Raw genomic sequence first — 19,938 nt, forward strand, 5'->3', positions numbered from 1 at the left:
AGCTAACTGACATCTAGAGGAGTCAGGGAAGTATCCCACCTGAAGGAGGGCAGGGCCAGCTCAGATTCTCCTAGTGCAGAAGTGTAAGTTCAGAAGATGCTAGGTAAGTAACAGATACTAAGAAAAAGTAGCACTGACTCAAGTTGTTCATAATAACACAAACCACAATGCCAACAGCCAGCCGAAGCAAACAGAGAATCCTGAGTTGAGAACCCAGAAGCCAGCCCCATGGCAAAGAGTTCATTTTCTTCTTTGCTGTTTTCTCATTTGTAACCAAGAGCAGTGCTACCCAATAGAAATAGAATTCCAACCACAAATGTGGGCCACAAAGGTAATCTTCAATTTTCTGGTAGCCACATTCAAAAAAGTTTTCAGAAGGTAAATTAATTTTAATGTTATATTTAACCCAGTGTATACAAAATATAACTTCAAAAAGTAATTTAAAACAAATTATTAATGATATGTGTTACATTTGCTTTTTGCTACTAAGTCATTGAAACCTGGCATACACAATGTACTTAACAACACATATGAATTTGAACCAGCCTCATTTCAAATGCCCAAGAGCCCATGAGGCTAGCGGCTATCTAACTGGGTAGCAAGACTTCCACACTCCTTTCCTTGTTCCAAACCCATATGACTAGGAATGTTGATGGGACAGGACAAAAACTGGAAGCTGCATAGATACATGAAAGTCAAGAAACAATTCAGCGCTGAAGACAACACATGTAACAAGAAAGAAATAAAAGATGAAAATGAGGAAAATTTAAATTTCTCAAAGAAAAGCTAGCAGAGTAATCATTGATTGGCCATATGTTTGACTAAAACTGTGAGCCTTACTACAAAAAAATGTAAATCAGAATTACAGAGTTATTCTTTTGTGAGGCTCAGATAGTAAAGAATCAGCCTGCAATTCAGGAGACCCAGGCTTGATCCCTGGGTCAGGAAGATCCCCTGGAGAAGGGAATAGCAACCCACTCTAATATTCTTGCCTGGGGAATTCCATGGACAAAGGAGCCTGGTGGGCTATAGTCCACGCAGCCACAAAAAGTCAGACACAACTGACCAAATAACACTTTCACTTTCATATAAAAAAAATTATACTATCATTTTTAAAAATCAATGGAATTCTTTCCCTTGGATGTCTTTTACAATTTGAGAGATACAGGCATAGAGATAGAAGTGTGGGTAAAGAAATGACCTGAGCGACTGCACTTTCACTTTTCACTTTCATGCATTGGAGAAGGAAATGGCAGCCCACTCCAGTATTCTTGCCTGGAGAATCCCAGGGATGGGGGAGCCTGGTGGGCTGCCGTCTATGGGGTCGCACAGAGTCGGACACGACTGAAGTGACTTAGCATAGCATAGAGGTTCTTGATTGTGTCTGCATAGTAGAATCACCATGGAAACTTGAGAAACAAAACACCAAGGCCTCCCTTGCAAGACTTGTAAGCCACTCATTTACTTGCTCTGGGACTGGGTGGGGCACAGATACAACACACAGCCCAGGCTGAGAAGTGCTAGATGGAATGACCTCTGTGGAAACCTTCAGACCATTCACACAGCCCCTTACCTGCCTGGGTGCTTCCATGGTGGCAGCTGGCCCAGGTTAGCATGCCCTGAGGAACCCTCATGAGAAACACTGGGTGTCTCTTGATATGTATTTCAAGAGGTAGAGTCAGCAGACAGCATTCGTAGCCTGGAAGAGAACGTTTTCCTCCCATACATCAGATACAGCAATTTCTACAACATGGAATCATTCACTCCTGCCTAGTTTTAACACTAAAGTCACCACAAGATCTTATCAAAGGTTAATTCAATACCTATTTCTTAAGCACTTTCACATAAGATGCAGAAGATTGGTCCTAAATGGAAAGGAACATAAGTAACAAAATTAAAACATGAAATCGAAAAGGAAGGTTATAAACAAAGAATCTTGTCTCCCTAATTATTGTGTGGCTTAGGTTAATAATGTTCATTAGCTTGCCCCATGCTAAGAATGTAGATGAGTAATGCTCCAGGCACTAAAAGTAAGGATATATATGCTTATTCACATACATATTATATTTAGATAAACTATATATATTGTGTGTGTTAGTCGCTCAGTCATGTCCAACTCTTTGCGACCTCATGGACTGTAGCCCGCCAGGCTCCTCTGTCTGTGGCATTCTCCAGGCAAAAGTACTGGAGTGGATTGCCATTCCCTTCTCCAGGGGATCTTCCCAACCTAGGGATCAAACCTAGGTCTCCTGCATTGCAGGCAGATTCTTTACCATCTGAGCCACCAGAGAAGCCCATGAAACCATATGTATATACATATATGTAAATTAGACTTCTAATCACTCATGACATAATACATAAATGTAGGCTTTGTGGTCTGATTACATCATCTCTATTTATTTTATATATAGTTTATATTATTAATTATGTTTATATTTCTATAATTATATGCAAAGCCCTTCAGATGCAAAATAAATAGAGAAGATGTGATCAGACCACAAAGTCTACATTTACACATCATGTCGTGAATGGTTAGAAGTCTAATTTAGGCTCTTACTTGCCATGGAACCCTGGACAAGCCACTCCCTTTCTAGGCCTTAATCTCAGCATCTCTAAAAAGAAGCACTATCACCACACCTTGGGGTTTTATCAGAATTAAATGTGGAAGCATGGAGCCCACACATGGTAGTTGTTGATTAAGTATGTGTTGAATCTGAATGTAAATGCCCATCTTCCTCACTTCTGAGAGCAGCAGAAGGGATACCTGAAGGCCAGAAGGAAAATTAATTGCCCAAAATCACATAGCAATCACTTACATAGACCATGTTTTCTGACTATGCTTTCATCTCATCCCCTTCCTCTCAGGGATCTCCGCCCCAAGACTAACCTTGCCTCCCCTCCCTCCAGGACAAGCCGATGATGCCTCCCCTGCCCAAGCATGAACCTCAAGTTCAAGCCTTCTGCCAGAAGCACAAAGAGAAGCCACAGGTACCTGGCAGTACCCAGCCCAGTAAGACACTCATCTCCAGCAACATCCAGACACCTGTGATTCTCTATAGGCTTTTTACTTTAACCCTGTGTCATGACCCTCAGGTGCCTAAAATAGACCCCAAAGCACTTTCCTAATATTTTCCATTAACACTGCCACGGGATTAAGCATGCATTAACTACTCTCAAGTCAACTTCCTTGAAAGCAGATCCTGAGATGAGGATTCATACACCAAGGATTCATTAGGAAAGCACTTCTGAGAGAAAATAGAAATGAAGATGAGAAGCACGTGGAAGGGGAAGAAGCCACGCAAGGGTATGACCGCAGGCAAAGTCCCACCTTCAGCCTGATTTCAACACGCACTTGCAGTGCAAATTAAACCTCAGAGCTTATCCAGCTCGAGCTAGGGGCACTGCTCTTTCTTACTCTTGCACCAATTGGTCATTGGTTCCAGTAGTCCAAGGGCAGTGCTCTGAAGAAAGTAGCAAGTGCAAGCCCTTTGAAGCAATGCAGACAGCAGCCTAGGGTAAGCCCAGAAACACAGTAGTGGTGTGACACATCCCTCACAGCATCCTCTACAATCACCAGCTCCAAAGGAGGACTGAAAGCTCCCTGGGCTTTCTCAAATCTAAGCCCATTTGATATGTCCAACTTTGCAAGTTCCAAAAAGTGAAAAGCCAGTGTTGAAAGCCAGAGTACATTCTGTGAAGACCGCAACCCCAGCCACTGGAATTGGCTAGTAAAAGGACTCTGCAACATTCTACTGATAAAGCTCCTCTGGTAGATTGCCCTCTCAGCAAGAATACTTGTTACTGCTCAGTTTGAAAGTTCAACAGCCACTCAGCCACTGTGCTAGGCTCAAGTGACACAGACATGATCAACAGAGATGGCCAAAGGAGCTCACAATAGTAGATAATCTTAAAAATGAAAAATGCTGTGTGATTTTTAACCATATCTTAAAGAATACTCCATTCTCAGGACTGCCCTATGGTCCAGCAGTTAAGAATCCACCTTCCAATGGAGGGGACCCAGATTCAATCACAGGTCGGAAAACTAAGATCCAGTATGCTACAAGTAAGACTCGACGCAGCCAAAAATAAATAAATAAATATTCTGAAGAAAAGAACACTCCATTCTGGATATGTGCTTCTACCTTCAACTGTACAGAATCAGGAACAGTACTTTTCAAAATGTCACACATATCAAATTACAAAGAGATGCTACCTCAAAAGGAATTGACAAAAAGCTAAATGAAAGCACAAGACCAGTGCTACTTCTAATAACCATGACAAAGATTATTGTGTGGGACACATACAACCATCAGGTTTCTGAATATCTAAGTTACTGGATTACTCCCACGGCCTCCAGGTAGAGGCCTCAATATCTTTCACTGCCCAAATACAGTCACAAAATTTAACTGGTAATTTGAGATTCATTAAAAGATATACTGAAGCCTTTGAGTTAGACAAGGCTGTGGTCCTAGTGTGACTAGATTGACTAGTTTCCTGTGAGTATGGTTTCAGTGTGTCTGCCCTCTGATGCTGTCCTGCAACACCTACCGTCTTACTTGGGTTTCTCTTACCTTGGGCGTGGGGTATCTCTTTACCGCTACTCCAGCAAAGCGCAGCCGCTGCTCCCTACCTTGGACGAGGGGTATCTCCTCACCGATGCCCCTCCCGACCTTGAACGTGGAAAAGCTCCTATAAGCCCTCCGGTGCCCACACAGCCACCGCTCTTTGGACGTGGGGTTGCTCCTCCCGGCCACCGCCCCATGGCCTCAGGTGTGGGGCAGCTCCTCCCGGGCGACACTAGTCAATCTAATCACACTAGGACCACAGCCTTGTCTAACTCAATGAAACTAAGCCATGCCCTGTGGGGCCACCCAAGATGGGCGGGCATGGTGGAGAGGTCTGACAAAATGTGGTCCACTGGAGAAGGGAATGGCAAACCACTTCAGTATTCTTGCCTTGAGAACCCCATGAACAGTATGAAAAGGCAAAATGATAGGATACTGAAAGAGGAACTCCCCAGGCCAGTAGGTGCCCAATATGCTACTGGATATCAGTGAAGAAATAACTCCAGAAAGAATGAAGGAACGGAGCCAAAGCAAAAACAATACCCAGTTGTGGATGTGACTGGTGATAGAAGCAAGGCCCGATGCTGTAAAGAGCAATATTGCATAGGGACCTGGAATGTCAGGTCCATGAATCAAGGCAAATTGGAAGTGGTCAAACAGGAGATGGCAAGAGTGAACATCGACATTGTAGGAATGAGCAAACTACAATGGACTGGAACGGGTGAATTTAACTCAGATGACCATTATATCTACTACTGCAAGCAGGAATCCCTCAGAAGAAATGCAGTAGCCATCATGGTCAACAAAAGAGTCCGAAATGCAGTACTTGGATGAAATCTCAAAAACAACAGAATGATCTCTATTTGTTTCCAAGGCAAACCATTCAATATCAAGTAACCCAAGTCTATGCCCCAACCAATAACGCTGAAGAAGCTGCAGTTGAATGGTTCTATGAAGACCTACAAGACCTTTTAGAACTAACACCCAAAAAAGATGTCCTTTTCATTATAGGGGACTGGAATGCAAAAGTAGGAAGTCAAGAAACAGCTGGATTAACAGGCAAATTTGGCCTTGGAGTACAGAATGAAGCAGGGCAAAGGCTAACAGAGTTTTGCCAAGAAAATGCACTGGTCATAGCAAACACCCTCTTCCAACAACACAAGAGAAGACTCTACACATGGACATCACCAGATGGTCAACACTGAAATCAGATTGATTATATTCTTTGCAGCCAAATATGCTACGCTATGCTAAGTCACTTCAGTCGTGTCCGACTCTGTGCGACCCCATAGACGGCAGCCCACCAGGCTCCCCCGTCCCTGGGATGGTCCAGGCAAGAACACTGGAGTGGGTTGCCATTTCCTTCTCCAATACATGAAAGTGAAAAGTGAAAGTGAAGTCGCTCAGTCGTGTCTGACTCTTAGCGACCCCATGGATTGCAGCCTAACAGGCTCCTCCATCCATGGGATTTTCCAAGCAAGAGTACTGGAGTGGGGTACCATTGCCTTCTCTGGCAGCCAAAGACGGAGAAGCTCTATACAGTCAGCAAAAACAAGACCAGGAGCTGACTGTGGCTCAGATCATGAACCCCTATTTGCCAAATTCAGACTTAAATTGAAGAAAGTAGGGAAAACCACTAGACCATTCAGGTATGACCTAAATCAAATCCCTTGTGATTATACACTAGAAGTGAGAAATAGATTTAAGGGCCTAGATCTGATAGATAGAGTACCTGATGAACTATGGACGGAGGTTCGTGACACTGTACAGGAGACAGGGATCAAGACCATCGCCATGGAAAAGAAATGCAAAAAAGCAAAATGGCTGTCTGGGGAGGCCTTACAAATAGCTGTGAAAAGAAGAGAAGCAAAAAGGAAAGGAGAAAAGGAAAGATATAAGCATCTGAATGCAGAGTTCCAAAGAATAGCAAAAAGAGATAAGAAAGCCTTCTTCAGCGATCAATGCAAAGAAATAGAGGAAAACAACAGAATGGGAAAGACTAGAGATCTCTTCAAGAAAATTAGAGATACCAAGGGAACATTTCATGCAAAATGGGCTCAATAAAGGACAGAAATGGTATGGACCTAACAGAAGCAGAAGATATTAAGAAGAGGTGGCAAGAATACACAGAAGAACTGTACAAAAAAGATCTTCATGACCCAGATAATCACGATGGTGTGATCACTGACCTAGAGCCAGATATCCTGGAATGTGAAGTCAAGTGGGCCTTAGAAAGCATCACTACAAACAAAACTAGTGGTGGTGATGGAATTCCAGTTGAGCTATTTCAAATCCTGAAAGATGATGCTGTGAAAGTGCTACACTCAATATGCCAGCAAATTTGGAAAACTCAGCAGTGGCCACAGGACTGGAAAAAGTCAGTTCTCATTCCAATCCCAAAGAAAGGCAATGCCAAAGAATGCTCAAACTATCACACAATTGCACTCATCTCACACGCTAGTAAAGTAATGCTCAAAATTCTCCAAGCCAGGCTTTAGCAATATGTGAACCGTGAACTTCCAGATGTTCAAGCTGGTTTTAGAAAAGGCAGAAGAACCAGAGATCAAATTGCCAACATCCACTGGATCACTGAAAAAGCAAGAGAGTTCAAAAAAAACATCTATTTCTGCTTTATTGACTATCCCAAAGCCTTTGACTGTGTGGATCACAATAAACTGTGGAAAATTCTGAAAGAGATGGGAATACCAGACCACCTGACCTGCCTCTTGAGAAACCTGTATGCAGGTCAGGAAGCAACAGTTAGAACTGGACATGGAACAACAGACTGGTTCCAAATAGGAAAAGGAGTATGTCAAGGCTGCATACTGTCACCCTGCTTATTTAACTTATATGCAGAGTACATCATGAGAAACGCTGGGCTGGAATAAGCAAAAGCTGGAATCAAGATTGCTGGGAGAAATATCAATAACCTCAGATATGCAGATGACACCACCCTTATGGCAGAAAGAGAAGAGGAACTCAAAAGCCTCTTGATGAAAGTGAAAGTGGAGAGTGAAAAGCTGGCTTAAAGCTCAACATTCAGAAAACGAAGATCATGGCATCTGGTCCCACCACTTCATGGGAAATAGGTGGGGAAACAGTGGAAACAGTGTCAGACTTTATTTTGGGGGGCTCCAAAATCACTGCAGATGGTGACTGCAGCCATGAAATAAAAAGACGCTTACTCCTTGGAAGGAAAGTTATGACCAACCTAGATAGCATATTCAAAAGCAGAGACATTACTTTGCCAACAAAGGTCCGTCTAGTCAAGGCTATGGTTTTTCCAGTGGTCATGTATGGATGTGAGAGTTGGACTCTGAAGAAAGCTGAGTGCCGAAGAATTAATGCTTTTGAACTGTGGTGTTGGAGAAGACTCTTGAGAGTCCCTTGGACTGCAAGGAGATCCAACCAGTCCATTCTGAAGGAGATCAGCCCTGGGATTTCTTTGGAGGGAATGATGCTAAAGCTGAAACTCCAGTACTTTGGCCACCTCATGCCAAGGGTTGACTCATTGGAAAAGACTCTGATGCTGGGAGGGATTTGGGGCAGGAGGAGAAGGGGACAACAGAGGATGACACGGCTGGATGGCATCACTGACTCGATGGACGTGAGTCTGGATGAACTCCAGGAGTTGGTGATGGACAGGGAGGCCTGGCGTGCTGCGATTCATGGGGTCGCAAAGAGTTGGACACAACTGAGCGACTGAACTGAACTGAAGCCTTTAGTTCAAATTCATCATGTAATTGCACATATTTTTAATATATTCCATATGAGATGATAATTCAAAGTAATGAGTCTGATTATCAAATATTCTCTGGGGAATTAGTCAGATCATATTGTCAGATCTAATTCCCAGTCAGAACTGCAAGGCTTGAGAAATTCAAGATAGGCAACAGTCCAACTCAAAGTTGGACTACATCAGCTTACAGATAGTCACCACCTCATAAGAACTTGCTCAACACCACAAAGGTACTCAGGGTCAGAACTAAACTCAAGTCTCTCTGAGCATGAAACCCAGGCTTTTAAACTCCATGCTATAGTGGCTACAATTCAAAACCTGCTGACGCTGGAAATGAACCACACGGTTCCAAGCATCTTTATGACTCTGTTTCTATAACTGTGGTTTTAGATTAAGATCATTTTTCTTCACTGTGCATTTAACATCATTTTCTAAAATAATCTAATAAAGGAAAACTATATTATTCATTGCACTGTAAATAATCAGTCAATATTTTACTTATAGAAAGAGATTAATTACTTTAATCCTACCAGTTATTGTCTAAGCTACCTAGCCCTTCTCGATGTCCATTTCTTAGAATTTTTCCATCTCATGTGATTAATTCATTTTATGATATTCCCTTTAAAAACTACTTTCTTCACAGTATCCAAATGCTTCAAAATCATCAACAGACATGACTGATTGCTAGACTGAAGTACAACGTTACAAATTTACTTTGCCATATGTTATTATTAGAAAAAAAGGGACAAAGAAAGAGACTAAGAAACAATGAAATGAAGGTATAAAATTTACCTTTTGGAAAGTTTTCTGAAGGCGTTTTTGCTATTGTTTGTGTGTAAATACACATTTTAAACCATTTCAGGGTCAAGAACCATTCCCATATATATTTTTTCATTGATGGATGAATTTTACAGCAATTAAACATCTGTGTTATGGTGGACAATCCATCCTAAACTCAACTATCAAGTTGGTACAAAGTTCTTATCACTATATTTATATGTGTTGAAGTCTCTCTAGCAATATTCCCAGAAATTACCAAATTAAATCATTCAAATACTTACTAAACATCTACTACATAAGAGACATCATATGTGTGCCAGTTCCAAATAGTGTTAGATCTAGAAATGAAAAAGTAACTATAGCATGTCTGTATTCGACAAAGGAAACTCCAAAGGAATTTATTTGAAGTAGAAGTTGAGCGAGTAGCACAAGCATTTGCTGAACATAAAAGAGAGCTATGAAGATACAAAGGACTTACACTGCAGTTTTTAACAAGTTAAAAGGGGGAAGAAACATATATTCAACTAAAAGAGAAAGTCACCAATGGTCAAGACCTGTTTGATGACCAGAAATCTTAAAAGTAACTGAAAGAATGTATTTCTTACTTGCTGTCGATGAGCACTTCAGATTGCCGATTATTCACCTGATTATCACTCTTGTGGCGAAACTGAAAATCAAAGCATTTGTGAAAAGATATATTAAATCAGTGCTCTGTGGTGAGCTAAATGGGGAAGAAATCCCAAAAAGAGGGGATGTATGTATACATATGTACAGCTAATTCACAATGCTGTAGAGCAAAAACTAACACAACATTGTAAAGCAAATATACTCCAATAAAAATGTTTAAAAACATATTAAATCATACTTTGTCAGCACAAATAGTGACACCGAAAATACTTTGAGTTCACCTGTTTGGAAAACAACATCAAGTCTAAAATGAGCATGACATGCTTACCTTAGCCCCAGCTCCATGTGTTCTAAATTAAGACCCTTCTCACTAAATCTCATTCTGGGTGTCACCAATGGAATAAGTCTGGCCACATGCTCTTCCAATTCCCACACGTTTTTAGCTGTCTTCTAAGAAGACAATGTGCCCTTTACTCTGTCACATAGTTCCAGAGAAAGCCATACATGAATTTTGATGTCTTCAACAAGGAATGGGGGCTTCCATTTTTCTCACATATGTGCTCAATACTTTACTGAACAGCATCTATTCTGTTTTATGGATTTCTTTGAAGTCAAGCAATTACTTGTAACAACATGTATTCTTATTCTCCAGAAATTCTTATTGTTAACAGTGATCTTATGAAATACTGAACATTCAAAACAAAATCAAAATATAATACTGAACCACATTTGGTGTGGATTCATGTTTTTATGCCCAAGTGATCCTATTTCTTATGCTATGTTTGCTTTGAAGAATCCACACATTATGAGCCTTCTACTAAACTAGTAAATGAGTAGCCATTCAGATAGGAACAGGCTAAATTAGAGATAAAATGTTATTTCAATTGATTAGGCTAAATGCACAGAGGAAGAGGCGATAGTATCAGGACATAAGAAATTTTGATTTCATAGATTTTAATCATCAGGATTATCACTTTTTCCTTAAAAAAAAAAAAAAACATCGAACATTGTATTAATAAGACAGTATATAAATTGCTTCAATCAGCCCTTTCCCCTTTTCAACATCCTTACCAAATCCATCCCATTCTTTCTGTTATGCTATGCTCAGTACATACAATTACACTGATTGCCATGTATAAGTAAATGAATATTATGAAGGAAAAAAGATACTTGGCATTTGTTAACAGGAAAAGAGTTTTATAACACTGGTAGAAGAGTAAATTAAGTCAACCCATCATTGGCATGTGAACTTGTCTCCAGCAATAAGAATGGAAACATTATTCTGTCCGAATACGTAATTTGAAAGGGGTGGATGTTCTGTTTTCCCCTCCATACCTACACCTCATCCTTCTACACTCTGCCCTGTACCAGGGGATGCTGATCTATTTAATCCCTGCCTTTTGGCTGGTGATTGGGCTTGGGTGGTATTGACAGAAAATCACCAGATCAGAGGAGAGTAAAATGGGGTTATGTATTACTGGTTTCTTCTGAACTGGGTCAGCAGTGGGTGCTTCCTCTATAGAGAGCCCTCCACCTCAGCTCCAGGTCTGGTAACTGCCTCCTCCCTTTGCCCCTTCAGGTCGAGAAGTAGTACTGCCACCTTTGTTGCTACCCTACGCGCTTTTCCTCACTCACAACCCTTTTAATAGTGCCTTCATTATTCATCTTTCTCCAATCTTCCCCCATTCCACGGTGACATCTGTTTCCTGCCAAGACCCTAACTGATAAAGATATTCTGTTGTTAAACTAGACATATTATCATAAAAATAAAAAGATATTCAGACATCAGACACTTAATATTTAGACACCTCTATATCTAACCTGAACAAGCTTCCCAGGTGGCGCTAGTGGTAAAGAACCCACCTGCTAACTAGGAGACATAAAAGATGCAGGTTTGATCCCTGGGTCAGGTAGATTCCCTAGAGGGGCATGGCAACCCACTCCAGTATTCTTGCCTGGAGAATCCCATGGACAGAGGAGCCTGGTGGGCTACAGTCCATGGGGTCACAAAGAGTCAGACATGACTGAAGCAGCTGAGCACACAAACTGACTAGCTGGTTGGCATCACAGAAAATCACCATGGAGTTCACTGCCTAAAAGCTGAGCAACCTACTCTCCGAGCCTCAGGATGCTCAGGGTTTTCCAAAGGATCTTGCCATTGACACAGATGGAGCCTGGGAAGACTAGAAACAATTATCACAGGTTCAGAAGATATATAAACCTATCACTCAATGGCATATAGAGAGCTCTTGAGGCTAGAGCATATGCAGTCACCTAGGGTGAGAATAGAATTTGTCTGAATTTAGAATGCTTGGTTTTCCCAAAACTGTTTTAAATCTGAATTTGACTGACTTCCTTTGGATTATGGAGATTTCAAAACTCTCCATCATCTTATACCTTAATATTTACATTAGTTGCTTGACTTTTTTAATTACTTGATTTTTTAATTTCATGCAAAGATGGGCTCAATAAAAGACAGAAATGGTATGGACCTAACAGAAGCAGATGATATTAAAAAGAGGTGGCAAGAATATACAGAAGAACTATACAAAAAAGATCTTCATGACCCAGATAATCATGATGGTGTGATCACTCACCTAGAGCCAGACATCCTGAAGTGTGAAGTCAAGTGGGCCTTAGAAGTATCACTATGAACAAAGCTAGTGGAGGTGATAGAATTCCAATTAAGTTATATCAAATCCTAAGAGATGATACTGTGAAAGTGCTGCATTCCATATGTCAGCAAATTTGGAAAACTCAGCAGTGGCCACAGGACTGGAAAAGGTCAGTTTTCATTCCAATCCCAAAGAAAGGCAGTGCCAAAGAATGCTCAAACTACCACACAATTGCACTCATCTCACACGCTAGTAAAGTAATGCTCAAATTCTCCAAGCCAGGCTTTAGCAATACGTGAACCGTGAACTTCCAGATGTTCAAGCTGGTTTTAGAAAAGGCAGAGGAACCAAAGATCAAATTGCCAACATCCGCTGGATCATCGAAAAAGCAAGAGAGTTCCAGAAAAACATCTATTTCTGCTTTATTGACTATGCTAAAGCCTTTGACTGTGTGGATCACAATAAACTATGGAAAATTCTGAAAGAGATGAGAATACCAGACCACCTGACCTGCCTCTTGAGAAATCTGTATGCAGGTCAGGAAGCAACAGTTAGAACTGGACATGGAACAACAGACTTGTTCCAAATAGGAAAAGGAGTATGTCAAGGCTGTATATTGTCACCCTGCTTATTTAACTTATATGCAGAGTACATCATGAGAAACCCTGGGCTGGAAGAAGCACAAGCTGGAATCAAGATTGCCAGGAGAAATATCAATAACCTCAGATATGCAGATGACACCACCCTTACGGCAGAAAGCATGGAGGAACTAAAGAGCCTCTTGATGAAAGTGAAAGAGGAAAGTGAAAAAGTTGGCTTAAAGCTCAACATTCAGAAAACTAAGATCATGTCATCCGGTCCTCTCACTTCATGGCAAATAGATGGGGAAACAGTGGAAACAGTTGCTGACTTTATTTTGGGGGGCTCCAAAATCACTGCAGATGGTCACTGCAGCCATGAAATTAAAAGACGCTTACTCCTTGGAAGGAAAGTCACGACCAACGTAGACAGCATATTAAAAAGCAGAAACATTACTTTGTCAACAAAGGTCCGTCTAGTCAAGGCTATGGTTTTTCCAGTAGTCATGTATGGATGTGAGAGTTGGACTGTGAAGAAAGCTGAGCACCTAAGAATTGTTGCTTTTGAACTGTGGTGTTGGAGAAGACTCTTGAGAGTCCCTTGGACTGCAAGGAGATCCAACCAGTCCATTCTAAAGGAGATCAGTCCTGGGTGTTCATGGGAAGGACTGATGTTGAAGCAGAAACTCCAATATTTTGGCCACCTGATGCAAAGAGCAGACTCTTTTGTAAAGACCCTAATGTTGGGAAAGATTGAAGGCGGAAGGAGAAGGGGACGACAGAGGATGAGAGGGTTAGATGGCATCACCAACTCAAAGGGCATGAGTTTGGGTAAACTCTGGGAGTTGGTGTTACACAGGGAGGCCTGATGTGCAGCAGTTCACGGGGTCGCATAGAGTAGGACACGACTGAGCAACTGAACTGAACTGGTACGATGAGCAGAGGATGCTGCTGCTGCTGCTCTGCTGCTGCTAAGTCGCTTCAGTAGTAGCCAACTCTGTGCGACCCCATAGACGGCAACCCACCAGGCTCCCCCGTCCCTGGGATTCTCCAGGCAAGAACACAGGAGTGGGTTGCCATTTCCGTCTCCAGTGCATGAAAGTGAAAAGTGTAAGGGAAGTCCCTCAGTTGCGTCCGACTCTTAGTGACCCCATGGACTGCAGCCCACCAGGCTCCTCCGTCCATGGGATTTTCCAGGCAAGAGTACTGCAGTGGGTTGCCATTACCTTCTCCGGAGCAGAGGATGTGAGAATGCCTAATATCTACCAGTTCCTAAAACTTAAACAAAGACTTGAGATACAGGATAAATAATACTTTACTGAATGGAAACAGGTTTGTCTATCAATTCTGATCTTACCACTAATTATTTGTATGTTCATTAAGAAATCTTTAGTTCTTTATAGGTGAGAGTGTCTTCATGTGTAAAATGAGGGAGTGAGTCTACTTACTGAAGCCCCGTTGCTATTACTATAAACAGTTCTGGCTCTATGACCTCTATATTAATCATCAAATAACCATAAAGCCTCTTATGGCAAATATTTGCCAAAATAACTTCATTCAAAAATTTCAAATGGACGTCTATTTTCTACTTCTGAGAGGTCACAACTGAAACTGAGACCACAGGAATGCTCAAAAGCAAATACTTACATAGTCATCTGTGGCATCTTTGACAGCTGTCATAGTTACCACTAGCACCAAGGGTACAATGGTGGTAAACCAAGTCAAGGAGGAAATTTCCGGAATCAGCTGAAACAAACATGTCAAGTCGTTTAGTGCTTTTAAGTTTCATATATATAGCTTTCAGGTTTTGTCATTCAACTTTATAAGACAACAGAAGTTAATGAAATGATATTCAGTTATTGGTACAAATATAGAATATTCGATAATTTAAGTGTTTGCACTCAGATATAAGACACAGAAAAAAAGCATCATTGAACAATTGTCAGACTACCTGGCAAAAAGTTAAATTTTTATAGCAAGTTGAGAAGAAAGCTTCTTGAAGTCTTTCACAAATGATGATCTTTCCCCAGGATGATAAATGTCACCTATCTTTTCTCCGCTTCTCAATTCAACTTTTCACAGTTTTACCAGCTCCTTACCAATTCTCAAAGAGAGAATCTTCGAGCACCTACCTTGCACCAGACACAATCCCAAATACTTTTTATATATGATATCACTCGATCCTCAGAGAAGTTTATCAAGTCAGATTCTGTACCAGAGGTGTTTTGCACACATCTAGAGTGTTTATATTGCATGTAAATAATGCACAGCGCAGAATACACTGTGAACGACAGCCACGAGTCCGGAAATGCCTCAGCCCTGGGCACCATTTCCCTATTTTATTAAAAAAAAAAAAAAAGTACCAGAGAAGTCAAACTGATTTAGCAGCCCAGAACATACACTGCTAAAAATTGAATCTAGGTCTGTTTGACTCCAAAGCCTGGGCCTCTACCTGTAAAGCCACCCACCTAAGAGAGACAGAGTGACAGTCGACATGACTCTCTTACAAAGGTAGTCATCAAGTGGGGTTCATTTTGGAGTTACTTCAGGGCCATCAGGCAGGGAAGAATGGGTGGAGATGGTCAGTGTATATTGATCAGGCCTCAACCAAACAGCACTATAAATTTTATGTAATAGCTTCCACATAAGATTTTAAAAAAACCTCAAAAGCCTATGAAGGACCAACAAAAACATCAGCCTGAGTGGCAGAAAAGCTGGATTCTAGTCAGAGTTGTATCATTAACACATGGTAAAAGCTTCACACCTCACTTAACCTCTCCAGATCTCATTTCTGCATCAATAAAAGACAGGAGATTATACTGAACCATCTTAAAGACCCCTTCTAGATATAAAATTCTGTGAACAGGAACCTTTGGTCATAAATAAGAAAACCCATTAGAGAAATTAGGGAAGTGGTGTAAAGGGTTCTATGAAGACACCAAAAGCAAATTCATGGGGGGAAGAGAAAAAAAGTCTCTTCCAAAATTGTAAGGTTACTTTCAGTGCTATTTTTTTTCTCTTGTTCAGCATCCAGTTCTTTTTTTTTCCTCTCCCTACTCCAGGAGGACTCCTCAGACCCTACCTGCTTACCTCTCAATGGTCTCACGCCCTCTTAAACTCTCTCTCCGAAGTTCTTTTCAACTTGCCCTCACAGTACTTGGCGACTATTGGTCTTGTGCAGGTATTTAGCCTTAGATGGAGTTTACCGCCCACTTTGGGCTGCATTCCAGAGCAATCTGACTCCAGGGAGACCTGGTCTGATGTACCAGGTCTACCAGCCTCACACCAACCCTGGGCTGGGCCTCCATCGGAAGGAGCAACCAGTTGTTTTCAACTCTTCCCTTACTTCTTAATACCCCTTTACTGTGAGTACACATAATTTTGATGGACTGATTCCGTCCAACTGGCTTTTGGACTTTGGCATGTGATCTAGGTCAAGGCAATCACTGCATTAAATTCCTGTGCCAGAGTGACAGGTTTGGAAAAGGAAGGTAACAGCATGGTCCAATTAAAGCTAATCCCAGGACTTTTTAGAGAACAGAAAAAGTGATTCATTTTCATTCTCTTTTTCTCCCTCTTTCCTCTCCCCGCTGCCTCTCCCTCTCCTTCTCCCCCTCTGCCTCTTTTTTACATCAGCATTGAAGCCAGGAAAATAAAACTCTAAAGTTTTCAAGGATCACCAAGTAGAGAGGGTCTGCCTGAGAGTAAACATAAAGGAAATTTAAAAAAAGAAAAGTGACATCCTGTTGAAATAGTTGTCATAAAGTACATTAAGTGAACTTAGATGTCTGCAACTTACAACCAAGATTCTTAAGACAGTTATTCTACTGAATAAATAGTTGTTTGGTTAAAGAAAAAATAGTGCTCAAGCTATAATCAAGACTGTACATATCCAGTTCATCCTCTTACCTCCTATAATTAATGCATAGCCCAGCAGATTCAGAATCTACCTGTTTGATGTGATTACTTTAAAATAAATATAAGGTAAATAACTGGCTAATATGAGCCACTTATATGTATGCTAAATCTTTGATTTATGCCTTTCCTCCCTGAAATATCAGTAAAATTTGAAATTTCACTTAGATTCAAATTTCAAGTGGGAAGAAAAAGGAAGGTTACCAACTACCAATGAACCACTCAAAACTACAAAAAAGTCACAGTGAAATAACATATAGCATTTACTTATATATGTGTAAAAATATGTCATTGTTCTTAGATGCAAATAAAATTTGCCAAATTAAGTTCCACAAACCACTAGTCAGATAAATTCTTTGCTTCGACTCTGTCAATAACCATGCTGTGAATGTGATAGGGAGATAAAGAAAGGAAGCAGGCTGTGAACAGTAATTATTAGGCTCTGGTGTGGTTCAGATAAAGCGCAAGGCAGCATTTTAAAATGACCTCAGTGTTTAAAATGATGAATGTACTAGTTTTTTTACCCATTCCTATCCCTCCCACACTTGTGAAGAGAAACAGCAATAAAAACATCAAAAATCTGATAAGGCTGCTTTTCTATGCATGAACATTTAGATAAGCTAAATAATTAATTTTATCAAATTACATGAATACTCTTAACAAACAGATGATGAAGAAATACAGCCTAAACATTACCTGCAAAATCAGAAGGAAAAGGAAATATGCATTTGCCACTCTTTGGAACTGTTCAAATAAATTAATCGGCAAGAAGGTGAGAATGTTGTACTTGGATGTGTGGATACGATTATCCTGAAAAAGAAACAGCATCACATTAGTTTGGGGTGAGGCATGACTCATTATCAGAAACAGCTCTAAACTTATGAGACAGAGCATGAGTTATGCCAGAGCAAGAAAGATAAGCCAATTATCTAGGAAATTTTAAACTCTGTGTGGGCCAAGGGTTTCAGTTTTCTCAAGAGGACATGCTTCTGATACTAGGTGAAATTACCATTCAATGTTATAAAACCATCCGTGACTTAAAAATTTCTCAAGTGCAAAAGTCTGCCCTGACATTTTTTATCCTTATGTATTTACTCACTTGGCAGCCATTTCTTGAGAACCTACTGTTTACAGACACTGAGCTCGTGGCTGGGATTTGTGAATTAAAAGGAACTTCAGGAATCACTTGGTTCACCTTCCCAAAGCCATGACCCTTTAGATAACTCTGACAAAGGCCCCTAGGTCTACCTTTGAGAGTCTTCTGGTGGAAAACTGACCACCTTACAAGGCAGGTGTAATCCTGTTTCCATTTCAGGATGGGAAATGATAGAAAGGTCTTTATTATGAGAGACTCAAATCTGCCTCCCTGTAAATTTTGCCATGTGCCATCCATCCCTGCGGTCACCTAAATAAAGTCTAAGCCCTTTCCATATTGACAATCTTCAAATACTTGAGGGTAACTCACAGGACTCCCCTAGATCCTCTCCATTATGATCTAGGTGTTCACAAAACCCTTAGCCATTCTCCATGATTTTTTCATGGACATCTCTTCCTGATCAGCCTCTTCTGCATCCATCCCAACCTCTCTGCATCTCTCTTAAAACATGGTGTCCAAATGCAAATATTCATTGCAGATCTAGCTCAACTGGTCCACATACAAAAGAGCCTTTGATGTTCTGTGTTCTGGATTATTGTACTAATTTGCCTTAAAATTTCATTAGCATTTTGTCAATTAATCTCACTGTTTATTCACATTGTTTTGATGAATTAAAATCTCAAGGTCATTTCTTCATAAATCACTATTAAATCAGGTCTCCCATTCCTAAACATTCACAGTTTATTTTTTTAAGTCCTGATGATTTTTCACATATTCCTTTTATAAGAGCCAAATTAAAAAAAAATAATCTTGAGTGTGCTATCACAAAAGCACTAAATATTCCTCCCAACTTTATGTCATCAAAGAATTTCAAACACATGCCTTTTATATAGTCTTTCAAAACTATATAAAACTAATTCATTAAAAAGTACAGAGCTAAAACAAAAAAAAATTTAATAAAAGAAATAAAACTATAGCAAGTTACCAGAGATTTCTCCACAGATTATAGTTGTTATCTTTTTCAGGTGTTTACATAAAACATATTAAATATATTTTATTTAACAATCTATAAATCTAACTACATTCTCATGAGACTTCACTCTATCTTATTCACAAACATAGCAGAAGAAATTTGATGTGACAGATCTTACTGACACTCAGAATCAGCATGCCTAGAGAATTTCTATCCACTAATATCATAAAATGGAGATTAGTCCATATGATTTTTATTTATTTTTTATTGAAATATAGCTGATTTATAATTAATAATAAATTTACTAGTTTCTGGTATACAGCAAAATAATTAATATATTCTTTTTTATATTCTTTCCATTATGGTTTATTACAGGATATTAAATACAGTTCCCTGTGCTATCGAATACGACCTTGTTTATAACTGTTCTATATATAATAGCTTGCATCCATCCATCTAATCCATCCATCCACCCCCACCCTTCCCCTTGGCAACCACAAGTCTGTTTGCTATGTCTATGAGTCTGTTCTGTTTCATAAATAGGCTTGTTTTGCTGTATTTATTTTTTAATTAACTTTTATTGGAGTATAGTTGCTTTACAATGTTGTGTTAGTTGTGTGATATTTTAGATTCCACATATAAGTGATATCACATGGTATTTGTATTTCTTTCTTACGTATCATATATGATATATGATAATCTCTAGTTTCATCCTTGTTGCTACAAATGGCATTATTTCATTCTTTTTATGACTGAGTAATATTCCACTGTGTGTGTGTGTGCGCACAGGCACCTATGTGTATATACACATATATCACATCTTCTCTATCCATTCATCTGTTGATGGACATTCAAGGTTGTTTCCATGTCTTGGCTATTATAAATAGTGCTACAATTAACATTGGGATGCATGTATCTTTTTGAATTACAGTTTTATCTGGATATAAGCCCAGGAGTATGATTGCTGGATCATATGGCAACTCTATTTTTAGCTTTTTGAGGAGTCTCCATACTGTTTTCCATAGTGATTTACATTCCCACCATCAATAT

General features: G+C 40.1%; 1 protein-coding gene across 17 annotated transcripts in view; it reads right to left on the reverse strand.

Annotated features, from left to right (window-relative positions):
* The window catches only part of ATP8B4 (ATPase phospholipid transporting 8B4 (putative)), a 335,711-nt gene that overhangs the window by 189,667 nt on the left and 126,106 nt on the right, over positions 1-19,938 (reverse strand). For 15 of the 17 annotated variants that reach the window (XR_015134453.1, XR_015134452.1, XR_015134455.1 and 12 more), the window contains 3 exons: positions 17,516-17,629; positions 14,552-14,650; positions 9,690-9,751 (listed from right to left, as the gene is read on the reverse strand). Coding sequence is in view for 10 of the 17 variants with exons in the window: in XM_086320812.1 (XP_086176938.1) it covers positions 9,690-9,751; positions 14,552-14,650; positions 17,516-17,629 (275 nt within the window). In the remaining 7 variants the exon portion in view is untranslated. Of the gene's footprint in view, positions 1-9,689; positions 9,752-14,551; positions 14,651-17,515; positions 17,630-19,938 lie in introns of those variants that run through there. The other 2 variants (XM_086320811.1, XM_086320814.1) reach the window with 2 other exon arrangements.

The sequence above is a fragment of the Bos grunniens genome, chromosome 10, assembly GCF_055505025.1.
Source record: "Bos grunniens cultivar Pamir isolate PY7600 chromosome 10, Bosgru_T2T1.0, whole genome shotgun sequence".
In the NCBI taxonomy this organism is placed as follows: Eukaryota; Metazoa; Chordata; class Mammalia; order Artiodactyla; family Bovidae; genus Bos; species Bos grunniens.